The sequence below is a fragment of the Chaetura pelagica genome, unplaced genomic scaffold (genome assembly GCF_000747805.2).
Source record: "Chaetura pelagica isolate M959 unplaced genomic scaffold, ChaPel_1.0 scaffold490, whole genome shotgun sequence".
Taxonomy (NCBI): domain Eukaryota; kingdom Metazoa; phylum Chordata; class Aves; order Apodiformes; family Apodidae; genus Chaetura; species Chaetura pelagica.
This window is the reverse complement of record NW_009951936.1, coordinates 476,762-490,433: the sequence shown is the minus strand read 5'-3', so window position 1 is coordinate 490,433 and position 13,672 is coordinate 476,762. Positions and strand designations below refer to the sequence as shown.

The following is a 13,672-nucleotide window of genomic DNA, read 5'->3' as shown; positions in this document are numbered from 1 at the left end:
AGAAGCCTTTATCAACATCGCACTTACGGGCCTGGTTGGAACTGAAATCTGACCAAGTTACTAATGGCTTACTTAGATGTAAAACTGTTTGGGTCTACACTGGCTATTAGTGTGCTGTAGGGATTCTTCCTAGACATTGTCTTGAAATCACAAAGAAAGGATGCGAGCACATCGCTGTGGTTCATCAAAACATTCCCCTTCTGATGGAACTGAGGATGAAGTTGGTCACCAGTTGGTGCCATGTGTGCAGTGTTTGTCATGTAGACTAGCATCCTCCAGCAGTTGGCACTTTGTGTATGCATTGTGGATGGTCAGGGCCAGTAACTGGCATGAACTTCACTGCCAGGTGAAGAACTGATATTGATGGCATCTGGAAGCCATAAGAAATTGCAACAAATCAAACTCCATTCCTTCTGTCATCGTAACCTCATCAGCTGGTGATGCAGGCCTACCCAGCAAGAACTTTGTTGGGCAGCCACTTGAATTACTTGTCTCACCAGCCAAGTGTTCTTTCTGCTTCTGCTGAATTTCTGAAGGATAAAGCCTTGGCCTGCCTTTAGCAGAGGTATGTGCTCACCAGTTCTACAAACTCAGACATCATGGGACTCTGCAGAGCACAGCAGACTTCCAATACAGAGCTTCTGTGCCATGAACTGTAAATAGATCAAAGGCCAGAACGGAAGCAGAAGGATCCTTTCCACAAATCCATAACTATGCAGATGAATCAATTGTGTTCTATCAGAAAGAAATGTTAGCCAGGCTGATGAAGCCGGCAAGCTGTGCTGATACACTCCAAGGGAGTTCTTGGAGGCCACAATTTTAAGATCAGTTACTCCAGATTTTTGCCCAGTTTTAAAGCAGGCATGCCACAGCAAAATAATTTTAATTTTGCATTAACTACCTTCTGTCATCGTAACCTCATCAGCTGGTGATGCAGGCCTACCCAGCAAGAACTTTGTTGGGCAGCCACTTGAATTACTTGTCTCACCAGCCAAGTGTTCTTTCTGCTTCTGCTGAATTTCTGAAGGATAAAGCCTTGGCCTGCCTTTAGCAGAGGTATGTGCTCACCAGTTCTACAAACTCAGACATCATGGGACTCTGCAGAGCACAGCAGACTTCCAATACAGAGCTTCTGTGCCATGAACTGTAAATAGATCAAAGGCCAGAACGGAAGCAGAAGGATCCTTTCCACAAATCCATAACTATGCAGATGAATCAATTGTGTTCTATCAGAAAGAAATGTTAGCCAGGCTGATGAAGCCGGCAAGCTGTGCTGATACACTCCAAGGGAGTTCTTGGAGGCCACAATTTTAAGATCAGTTACTCCAGATTTTTGCCAAGTTTTAAAGCAGGCATGCCACAGCAAAATCATTTTAATTTTGCATTAACTAAAAAAAAAAATATGTCACAGTAAAAGTAGCTTCTATTTTAAACAATAGTTAATTCTAATAATAGTTTCTGCCTACAAAATTGCACGATACCACATTTTAAAGATTCAAATATAGCTTGAAAAACAACATGGAAGGGGCTAAAATAGGAAACATTAATAAATATGCTATGTTTTCCCTGTTGAATGATCTCCAAAACAGAAAAGCAGAACAATTTTTAGAACAAATTATCTTAAATTCATCTAAAATAGATATTTCTGATCTATAGCAGAATGAAAAAATTGAAGTTGACTGCAGAATAGGAAAGGTGATATAGGAGTCACTCATTACAAAACTAAGCATATGCATGAGTGTTTACTAAGTCAGTGCTCTCTTAGTTTTCAGTAAAAAGAAAAAAGTGTTTGTAGCTCCTTTCTGGAGACAAGACTGAAAAGAGGAATCCCAGTGAGCCCCACAATAAATAAATTACACTCAGTTATAAAATATTTTATTTTAAAGCCCATATCATGAATTTCTGAGGTCTAGAGCTTCACTTTAGTATTTCCATGTCTGCAGAATTTGCGTTGTAAATAGTCCACAGAAATATGTATTTCAAAACAGCTGTTTTGTTTTAGTTCTTGCTGTGTCAGGGAAACACTTCATAGAATCCTAGGGGTTGGAAGGGACCTTGAAAGATCATCTAGTCCAACTCCCCTTACTTACTAGTTTCAGTTTTTGTAAATTACTAGTTAGTGGTCTTCATTCAAGATTAATGTGTCCTGCTATAATAAAATAAAATATGTGAAATAAGAACAGAGGATTTGAAGAGCATATTTGTGGGAATTTGTTACCATAACTAAGGAAAAAATAAAGGAAAATATCTATCAATACTTACCAAACCACAAGGAAAAGAAGTGTGATATGCATACTAGAATCAAAATTAATACATCACAGCTATACCTGCTTATTTTTCATCACATTTAAAAGCCAGTTACTAGAAAACAGCTCTAAGCAACAATTTTTGATACAATGAACTCACATTAAAGAGATCAAGGCAGACTAGGCACTTGCAGAAAAAGTTTTTAGGAATGAGTTGAACTCCACCTTCTGAAGGACTATGTGTAAAATCATAAACATTTATAAAATTTTAAGTATAAAATTATAAGGACCCCCAACTGAAAAGAAAAAGTCAGAAGCTTTCTTAGAAAACAGAGAAACAACCCTCTAGCAGGAGGATATAGGGATATACCTGCACAGTGTTGCTAATTGAAATATTTTCATACTCTGCACCTCAAGGTGAACCACGAACATTCAATTTTTCTTTAAGTAAAAAGACTTAGGATTTTATTGTGCTATGTAATAAGCAGTTCCCCAGTAGTTTCCTCTCTTTAGAACTGTAACTATGACCTTCACTTCTTAGGGATTAATGAAATACAGTGATGCATGACATGAATGGCTTATATAGACTGCAGGAAGAGAAGCCAATCACCTTTACCTGAAGTGGGAGACTTGCAACGCTCTAGCTCCAGGGAAACTGGACTGTCACTGAGTTCAGTCAGGCCTGAAAAAATGGAGTTAAAAAGTTAAGTTACAATCTAACAGGGCATGCTTCAACTTTCTTGGCTGATGATCTTCTGCACTTTAAAGTCAGTTTGGAGAAAGGAATGGTGTGAAATGCAACGAAAATATTTTGGATAACTGCAGTTAGCAGGCTGCCTCTGTATAAATTTAGGTCTGGTTTGAAAATCACACCTCTTGTTAACTCAGATATGTTTTCTGAGTTCCTCAAGGTAGACAAAGAATGACTGTCCCTAATGGGAGAAAGCAAGCAAGTACAGTTGAAAACTTAATGTCTGTGATATGAATCAAACTGATTAATCCCTGTCAAACAGCTGTGGAAGCAACACATGCTTTCAACTGTTGCAGAATGCAGGGATAAAACCCTAAAACAGGTGGAGGAAAAAAAAAAAAGACAGTACTGGTGAAAGAAGGTGAATACAAAAATATCACCACTGCTATGCAACATTAGGAACTTTCATGAATTCACACTTGATAGCTCATTTTACAGGACACAGAGGCAATGATGAGGCTATCTGAATATAACATTCTACTTTTCAAGAAGATACTTCATATATTGTTTATAAATATTTGCAAGGAAGTAATTTGTGACAATGTACCATGCAAGGCATCAGCACATAACCTTCATTTATAGGGCTTAAGCTTGGGCTTGTTTCTGTGGTCAAACTAAGACGCCTCTTTGGCACAGGTTGCATGTCCAAATTTAAACATGCCTATTGGCATGCTAGGGAAAGCCTGAGTTCATGCCACTACCCTTTACCATTGGCTAAGTGTCGAGTGGGTGAACTGGGCACAGCCATGCCTATTCAAGGGTACCCTCTGCATCCCACAGTGCCCTACGCCCTGTATCCAGGGGTCCACTTCTGCTATGAGGAGCTCTGACACTTCATGCTCCTTGGGACTGGCAGACAGCCCAGCACCAGACGCACATCTGCTCGCAAGGCTGAGTCTCAGCACTCAGGTCACAGCACCCAGTGACCAGGAGCCCACACTCGGACGTGCGCCATGGTGGCACCGACACGGCCTTTGCACACACTCAGCATATGTTGTGCCCTGAAGGCCAAAGATCCTAGCACAACCTTTCAATATGCTTTCATCTGGCATCAGGCCACTGGCAGCGTGACAAGTTTTAATTTTTGTGCCTTCAGGACCCTCGGACTCAGATCCTCATCTCTAAAAGGGACAGACTCTAGTTTGTAAAACACCCTGGTATCACTCAGTCACCAGTGCTGTTCTCTTTGTAGTAAAAAACAGTGGCATCTGAATATAAGTACTGATATTTTTATTACAGTATAATGTTGAACTAGTCCAAGAAATTGGGAGAATCCAGAGCCCCAAAAAGCAGAATAAAAAAACCCATAAAAACCTTCTACCACTAATGAAGCTAGCATGAGTGCTAGAAGAACTTTGAGAGTGCTTTGGAAAAAAACAGCAGTAATGTTAAGTTAGTAGTAATTATATATTTGCTCCCTAATCATAAACTATTCATGTGGAAAACCAAATCTTTTTTTGAGAGATGTACTGGAATTTTTTTACTCAACTTGGAATCTGTGAGAGAATTTTATGTTCCAATGAATTGTGAGTCCAGTCACTTCTGAAGTTATGATAGAATTCGGATCTTGCTTCTAAATATAGATATATATATATTTAATTTTTTAAAATTTTTATTTTTCTCTAATGAGTTCACAGAAAGAAATATTATGGTGCCACTGACCTAAGATTGAGATGTACCAAACCTAAGAGCAGCCAGAAGCTCCTGATGCTTGGTAACACTTTTAGAACTTACAGCAGTATAGATACTTTTCATTTATTGCTATTTAAAAATGGTGAACATGTGAACTTCTCTGAGAAGTCCAGACACCTTGTCAACCCACTATAATCTCTAACAATGATCACCAACAGATGCTTTTTTAAAAAAAGTGCAGTGAGTCCCCATGTTAAGTGTAAGTGGTACTATGTGCCCTGTACAAGGGTGCTGTCTTAACATTCTTCTGCCATAAATCTTCTCTGATAAATAGTATGAGTGTTTCTCATTATCCATCCACATGTCCAAAGTCTCTATTAGTCTTCCTAAATTAGCAGTCCCAGAGATATTATATGACAATGATTTGCACAATCATCATCCACATGAATAAACACACATTTGTCAATTTTTGTGTGTTACCTCTGATCCCATTAAATGTCCTTTTTTTCCCTTTGAGATAAGAAAGACTGTTCTCAAGCTCTTCTTCATGTTATTGCTTATTTTCTACTGTCATTTCATTTTTAAGGAAACTAAGCTAAATCTTTTCAGTAATTCCTCATGGATAAGTATTTCCATGCAATTCAGCTTCCTTGGAATCTTTGAGAGATAACAACAGGTGCTGAAGTTAATTACTAAAATATTTTCACTTTTCATTTTAAAGTTACCTAGACCCAATCTGTGTCCCTAGATATTTCAGTTTTAGCCAATAAAACAAACAACCCTTGCCAGCAAATTCTGAGTGCAGGTAGAGCAAGAAAAACATAGCAGCAAAACTAAAGGCAAATAATTGAGACTGGCAATATAAACAAGTGAGAAGATGTACCCATTGACATTGTAAAGAAATTGACTTAAATTTGAAAAAATAAAAAGCATCTGAAAATAGTGCAACATGTAAATATATCACATAAGGCACTGAAGCATTTCTAAAGCCTCCATACATACTCATAGTTTAAAATTATTTTTGAATTTTTAAATTTCTGTCTCTATGATTAATTTTTTCAGATGGATCACTTACTTAAAAGCACTCAAAGCCATCACATCTTTGCTTATAAAGAAATTAATTATCATAAACATTCACAAGCCGATAGATAAAACCAGTATTATCTTAATCTTCACACTGAATTACCACACTATGTTTCTGTTATGCTTAAATATGATGCATTCTTTGGAAATGACAGTTCAGAATACAGCTTTTGACTTAAAACTCAACCTATATTAGCTTCTATTGTGTTGCCAGGTCTGATTTAAAGTGTCAGTTATTGATACATAATGACTCATAACACAGTTTTCTGTGTTCTCCTGTCAGACCAAGATTACTTTTGCTCATATCCTCTCAAGGGACCAGCCTGAAGGACAAACAAGAAGTTCTTACTAAATGTCTTCATTCTGTAAGTCATTAACATCCTTTAAACTTTCTGACTTCTTGGATGCTTCATAAAGGCTACTTATTTTCTTGTTTTCCCAACAGATGGTATGAATTTCTAGTAGGAGATGCAAGCTGCTTTTGCAAGTTGGTATTTTTTATATTCTGCTGCAAATACTATCTCTCTAGATAGCACATACACTTTTTAAATTATTTGAATATATGTTATTACCTGATGGTAGATAACATTTACATCTTGAATTCAACTGAAGGAAAAAAAACCCCACAAACACCCAACCAACCAACACTACGGTTCCGCACTACTGCAGAGAGAGTTTACTTTATTTACCTTGGCACATATTCTTGTTACAAAGGAAGGTGGCTGCCAGCAGATGTTATAGCAAAAGGAACAGGTCATCAACAGAAAGCTACTTCCAGCTCTGCACTTACCCCCTCACCTTAACATCTTATTTTCCTCAAATTACTTCCCCTGGGAAGACAATTATGTTTCAGTCTCTCCCATAATGTATACCTAGAACTGATCAAATTTTCCCTTCCATTTCTTCTCTTCTTGCTTCTCCCTTTCCACTTTCACCTCTCAAACCAGCAAATAAACTCTCTTGATGCTAGAAGTCCACTCTAGGTGCTTTTCAGTCTAGCTCACACATCCACACATAACTCTTATCAAGCTCTCTATAGATAGATTGGTTACATTGCAAAACAATTATTCCGCTACTGTGCTTTGCATATTGGATGCCCTTGCCATGGTTGGTTATGTCTTTCCTTCAGGAAACCTCCTGTCTCCAACATATTTATTTTACCTTTCTTCCATTTACACAACCCTCAAAACTTCAGACCTAATGCTTACATTACCACATGAGTATTCCTTCTTGCACCTTAATAATAGCAGCTTCAAACGCACATTTAAAAAAAATAACTTATTTTTCTTTATCATCATCATTCCTTATGAGAAAAGATAAACTTGCAAGCAAAATCCTAAATCCATTCTCAACACTCCTCTTAAAACATTTATCTCAGACCTATAAAAAAAGCATAACTTGGGAATGACCTGACCAGTGGAGATACTGCACAAGTACTGCTAACAAACTCAGACATTTTACAGTCTATGACACATTCTTGCCCTGTTCTCTGTCTTTTTGCCTGGTACATCTTTCATATCATACAGTACATACTCCTGTGTAAGTATCACATGGCAAAAGCAACAACCAAACAATTTTTGAAGAAAGAAATGAAGCTGGTAATGATCTTGTGCAAGAGTCAGACTCATACTCTCCAGTCATGATGTATGCAGAAATATTTTGCAGACTTTTCAGATTTTGGGGTTGAAGAAGAGAACAAGAGTACACATTTTCAGCTGTGAAAAACTCCATGGTTTGTGTTTGTAATTTTAAATGAACATGTTCATAATGCTGGTCTTTCATTTTTTCGTGGGAAAAAAAACCTTAACCTTTGACTGCAGTTTGTCCCTCAGGTTCTCTGCTACAGACTTGAAATTTGCAAGACCAGACTAAGAAACTTTAAGACATGATACACCAAATCTTTTTATGGACTGCTGGATTTGTAACTGGACTAGTCTTTTAACTAAAAAGGCCACTTTTCATGAAGCACTATGAAATAAAATCATAGAAACCAGTTGTTGAGTAATCAGTCTAGAGAAACAGAATAGAATTGCCTGTGTGGATGTAAAAATGCCTCAACTCTCAGTAGTTACACATTTCTGAATTTATGTGAGATCATAAAACAACTGCCACCCCTGTATCTTGCCTATACTGAGTACTTAATGGAAAATTGCCTATCCAGTTGTTCTGTGAAAACTACTTTAAGAAGAGATGAATAAGAGGCATCCTGGAGACCTAATTACATATATGCAGTGCAATTAATTAAGATACATACAGCTCGTGTGTTGAACAGTCAGTTTTAGCAAAATTAATTATAGCTTTGTTCATGGCATTCTGCAATGATGAATACTAATATTTAAATTGCATATCACTATGATTCAAAATGTAAAGATATTAAAAACATTAATTTTCATAGCTCTCTTTGATGTATGTATTTTTACACCCACTTAACAATCCCCATTACAGATCAGAGGCAAGGGAAGGTTCCCCAAAGCCAAATATTTCAGTACCAAACCAAGATTAAAGTTTTAAATTTCACAGCACCCAATCCAATCAGTACTCTTTTAAGTCACATTGCTCTTCTGAAAATTGGGAAGAATTAATTAATTACTACAACCAGGCAGTGCCACTGCAAAACAAGAAATGCTTCATGTAAGTAGATGTACACTGAAATTAATAGAAAACTAAACATACTGTCATCAGGAATTTAGCATTGTTGCATAATAATTTCTAAAGACCCAGTAAGCCCAGTAAAGTCACTGAGGTTTTCTCACTGACTCTTTCAGAAGAAAACAAATCTGAAATATTTCTATAATAAAGATAATTGTAAAAATTAAGCATGGTCGACATCACAAAATGTAGTAACTTTGCATGCATGCTGAATGTGTTTAAGAAAACACATTACAAAGCACAAACACATGGTTTTGAGTCAGGCACAGTCCAATCATGATAAAGCTATTTGCCTAACCTTTATAGAACTTACTCTGATAGGAAGTACGGATCCGTTTCGTTAAATCTGGATAAAAGTTAGACAGGCCACGCATGCAAAAGTTGTCTTTGGAACATGCCAGTACACCAGCATCAGCAGCAGGCAGAGGAAAGAGAGAAAAAACAGTCTAAAGTGAAAGGAAGTGGTATCACAACCAGCATCTAGAACAGCCAAGGTGAAGAAATTTCAGCAGATGCTTACCTTTCGATATAGAGAAGGGAGACATAACAAGGAAAATAATAATAAAAAGTAAAGGACATGGGATGGACGGTGAGAAAGCAGCTGAGGTTTTTTTTCAGATTCATAGTTTCTAGGAGCAATCTAGAACTGTGTTTTGCTTCTTAGCAGCCATTTATCCCCAGTGGGCTCTGTTCTAGCAGCACTGCATGGCTGGAATGCTGCCTTACAGGACTGGTCAAGACCGTCACTGCCACCAAGAAATCTTACGCAGTTACCCTGCACCTTTTGTAGAGGGTTCTGAAGCATGTTGCTTGTTGATAGCTGCTCACATCACTTCATAAGCTGCTGGCTAAACCAGAACGAAAAGCTGAAGGGAGCATAAAGCTGCCTGTGTCTTCTCTCCTCAGCTGTGCCAAATTTACATCTTTAACACTTGGCACAGTTAAGAATTAGGCTTGATTAAATGCCTAGAAAGACAGTAAGTGGTCTTTCAGGAATGGAAATAGGCATGAAAACTTGGGTTTTACTCTCTAAATCTTACTTTCTCTTCAGAACACAAACATATTCCCAATTTTAAAAAGTTTCCATTACTCTGTGGGGAAATAGTATTTGATGATTTAGTGCAGGGTCTGCTGATGAAAATGCTGATGTCATAAACTCACTATAATCTGCTGCTTTTATAATTTCATGGTTAGATGTAAAATTCAACATTTTCAAACAGGTTTTAAAATCTAATTCTAAAACTTTACAGCTCTGGAAAACACATTTCATAATTGTGTCTGATTCTGGTATGTTACTACGGAATACATACAGTAAAAAGACTTGAAACATAGAGAAACTTCTGACTTTTTTCTCATAGAAGTAAATTTTTTTAGATAACCAAAAATATATGGCAAAATTTAGCTGCTCTGATGCACTAATATTTATAATATACATAGCCATCACTCACACATGTGATCCTCTTGGCATCAAATTTTAAAATGAAGTATAGCTGGATTTATAACTTTATATCAAGAGTTTCAATACACTAATAAAGTGGCTAATTTGAGCTAATTGTGACACATAACATGTCTCTCAGGTGTTACACTTCTCCAAACACACTTGTCTAAAACCAATTAATAGCCCTTGGCAGAAGATATATTTAAGTTTAAACTGAAGCCTTAATTACTGGTATGACCTTACTGAAACCAGAAACAAAACAGCATGCAGGATACACTTCAAGAGACTGCCAGAGAAACAATTTACTGCTTTGCTCATTATAATTTTTTTGGAAACTCAGCTAAGGGAATTACTTGCTGACCTCCATCCCAAAAGAATAAACTTCATAAAACATTTTGTTTCTGAGAAAGTGTCAGTACTTTAAGCAGGTCAGGTTTCTTTTGTCAAGATATAGAAAAATCCATTGGCCGGCAAATAGTCATGCATTTCAAAAGCACTATAAAAAGCCACAGGCAAAAAAACCCCAAGGAACATATCACACTCATCATCACTAGCCTTTACTTCCTACCTGCAGCAAACTGCTTGCTTTTTCGAGGTGAGCGGGGTTGGCGCTGGTACGGATCACTCGATCCATAGAGGTCGAGGGTTCCCATGCTCAGCAGAACTGTCTTCTGCATGAAGTCCACAACGGCCAAACCATTGCAGTTTCCAAATGCCACTCTATGAAAAAAAAAAAAAAAAGCAACGTTCATCAAAGGTATAACTAATATGTAATTACAGAATCTTAGGGGTTGGAAAGGACCTCGAAAGATCATCTAGTCCAATTAAATGGTGCAACCAATAATTATTGTTTATTATTATGAATTCTGAACATTTTCTTCAGAAAACTCAAAGCTTTAGTTTGATAATTCTTAGTGACTGATAATCCTGAATTTATACAATTATGTCCTGACTTTTCACAATGTAAACTTCCCACTTTAATTAAACTTGTGTGCCGAACACATTGCAATGTCTAAATGTTGGTTTGCTCAACAACAGAACTCAAGAATGATGTAAATTAAACCTACACATTTGGATATAGATCTTTAAAAGTGGTCATATATAAAAAATAAAAATATAAATTAAACCAGAAATACAGATAAATGTATGCATAATTGTTATATTTAATGTTCAAATGATAAATGAAATATATTAAACTGTATTGTAGAGATACCCAAAACTGACAGGTATTTATAAAATCTCCTTCCAAGTCTGCCAGCTTGGCTACAGTATAGATTCCTGCTAAAACAGCCTCTACCCTCCTGAAATGCTTCTACACGTTTTTTTTGATTGTGGTTTGATTCATGAACGAGATATCTCAACTGGCATGAGACTGTTTAAAATACAGACTGCAGGCTTGTTATATGGAAAAGAGATGGAACAAATTATTTATTTTGCTTCCTAGAAAGTCCCTTTTGAAGCATTCTGCCTCAATTCTCCTCTGTTGCTTCTACCGGTTTCTGACACCATTTTCAGAAAGAGGGAAGAAGTTGTATTTTACCAGCAGCACTTCCTCCTCTTCTCCCATAGAAATGTTTTTTGGTCTTACTTTTCTCCCCCCACTTGGGAGGGATGGAGTTTAAGGGGGGGGAGGAAGAGGAGGGAATGAGGAGGAAGGAATCTATCTAAGGCAAAGGAAAATAAAAATGGGAACGGAAGAAAGACCTGGGAGAAAGTCTCAAGTCACCCATAGCATATGGAAACCCACATATCTCAGCAGATAATAGCTTTACTTCATATTCTCACTAAAGCATTAAGCCTACTTAAGATTTAGTATTAAAATAGATAAGCAAAATTTATTAATTTGTTCTAGTTTAAAGAATGCAAATAAATTCCCAGAGCATATGACTATTGAAAGGATCCATATGCCAAACTTGACGCTGCATTACTGAAGACTTTATTTAAGCAGGAATATTATATACTGACAATTATTCCACAGAAACATCTCCTTTTCTATCAGGCTGCAATTTGAACTTCCAGATAGAAAGGACTGCAGGTACAGCCACAAGGAAATTAAAAATCCCAAACCATGCTCAAATTAGGAATATTTTGCCATCAATTCTGTCATTTAATGTAAAAAGTGATAAGGTGGCCAGTTCAAAGCCCTCCAAAATATTTAATTACTCAGTTCACACTATAAGTGAAAAACAGCAAGGGAAGAGAGAAGTCATGAGATGGGAGAAGGGTAGGCAGAACATTTTCCTCTGTTGTACTTTTTCTCCCTCTGCTTCCATTACAAAAAAGATGGCTCCACATAGGAAATACAAAAGGTAAAGGGTGAAATATAAGGTGAGTTTTTCTTATTTGTCAAACTGGCAAATTAACACAAGATCTACAACAGTGGCTCATACTTTGCTGTTTATTACTACACCATGTTTTCAGCCCTTGACTTAACACGGATTTTAGTGCAACATCTATGGAAATACTATGATCATAGTATTTTCTTCTCCATTGATTCTTCACTGATCTGTAGGTTAAACATCTACTAATATACACCAGCTTCAAGTGTGCACAAATGCACTTTTATTTGGCAATATTTTGTGCTAATGTCACATTTGCCAGAAGATCATTCTGTGCAAAGTTTTATGTCTTCATGTTTCTTGACACAAATTGACTGATAAAGAAGAGTAAAATATTATTTTACTATTTGATTTTTTCATTCTTATATTTTATTTTAAACCATATGTTAACAGGCATTGTCAAATAAAGGATATTGAGTAAAAAGGATTACTAGTTTGAGCGTGACTGACAGCAATTTCTGTGTTTGTAAGTCCCTGTGTTCTAGGTGGATAAGAAAAATAAAGGATGAAAAATGACAAGTGCCAATCTTACCTGCTAATGCTTTAGGCAATAAAAATTTTACCCACCTGCATTTTGAAAATTATTAACCTGAGATTTATTAATTTTGGAAAACATAGGTCAAAAGAAGAGCTAGTGATCATTCACCCTCTGGCAAGCACATCCACAAAACAGATCATCACTTTCTTGTCTGCATTTTTCTAAACTTCTCTAATTTTACTTACAGGCATGGATATAGTATTTCTTATACCTAAGGAAATTACTTGTCCCAGAAAAATCAGAAATTGTTCATTAATATTATAAGACTTCTGAGTAATGACAAGAAAATCTCAACAGACATTACTATTAACAAGGCTTAAAATAAATTGCCAACATCCAAGTCGTTATAAAATCAAATACCAAATAAACACAATTAATTTCTTCTTTTTGAGTGATGAATAGAATTAGTTGCTAGGAGATTTTCTATTCTGGATATCTTTCATAGAAATGTCATAAAATCCTCATCAGACTTTCTTGACAATTAATATGAAGATTGGTTGAAAATTTTTAATACATGGGCTGGTAATACATTTTCAGAGACTGCTTTCAGTCTGACAGAGCATACTTTAACACAAATTTGTATTTAACCTTGTAGACATTCCATTATCATTGAAGCATTTAGTGAATTTTTCTTTTCTACTTTCATAACATAAAGATGGTTTGTGATCATTCATTTCAACAGGAAAAAAACCCAACAACAGATGTTAATACTTCTAATTTGTATCTTGGTACTATTGAAAGCAAACAAAAAATACATTAAATAAAATTTCACAATGTCTGAGGTATTTTATTTTCGCTAGTGATAATTTTTGTTTTTTTAGTATCTCCCTTTAGTTTTGTGGCTGCAGTTATATCAGGGACTCTAAGTTCCTATACTTAGGAACTATCCTATTACTATATTTGTAATATACAGTTCCAAAAATCAAAGTAATTAAATGAATACTGGAAGTAGACACTCCAGAACACTTACTATCCTATGCATTCCTCCTCATTAAA

At 36.2% G+C, this 13,672-nt stretch overlaps 1 protein-coding gene across 1 annotated transcript in view; it reads right to left on the bottom strand.

The window, feature by feature from the left end:
• STXBP5L (syntaxin binding protein 5-like) overlaps positions 1 to 13,672 on the bottom strand; it is a 183,340-nt gene that overhangs the window by 38,628 nt on the left and 131,040 nt on the right. Inside the window, 3 exon segments of the mRNA XM_009996442.1 lie at positions 2,863 to 2,928; positions 8,675 to 8,746; positions 10,368 to 10,519. Of these exon segments, the coding sequence (XP_009994744.1) occupies positions 2,863 to 2,928; positions 8,675 to 8,746; positions 10,368 to 10,519 (290 nt within the window).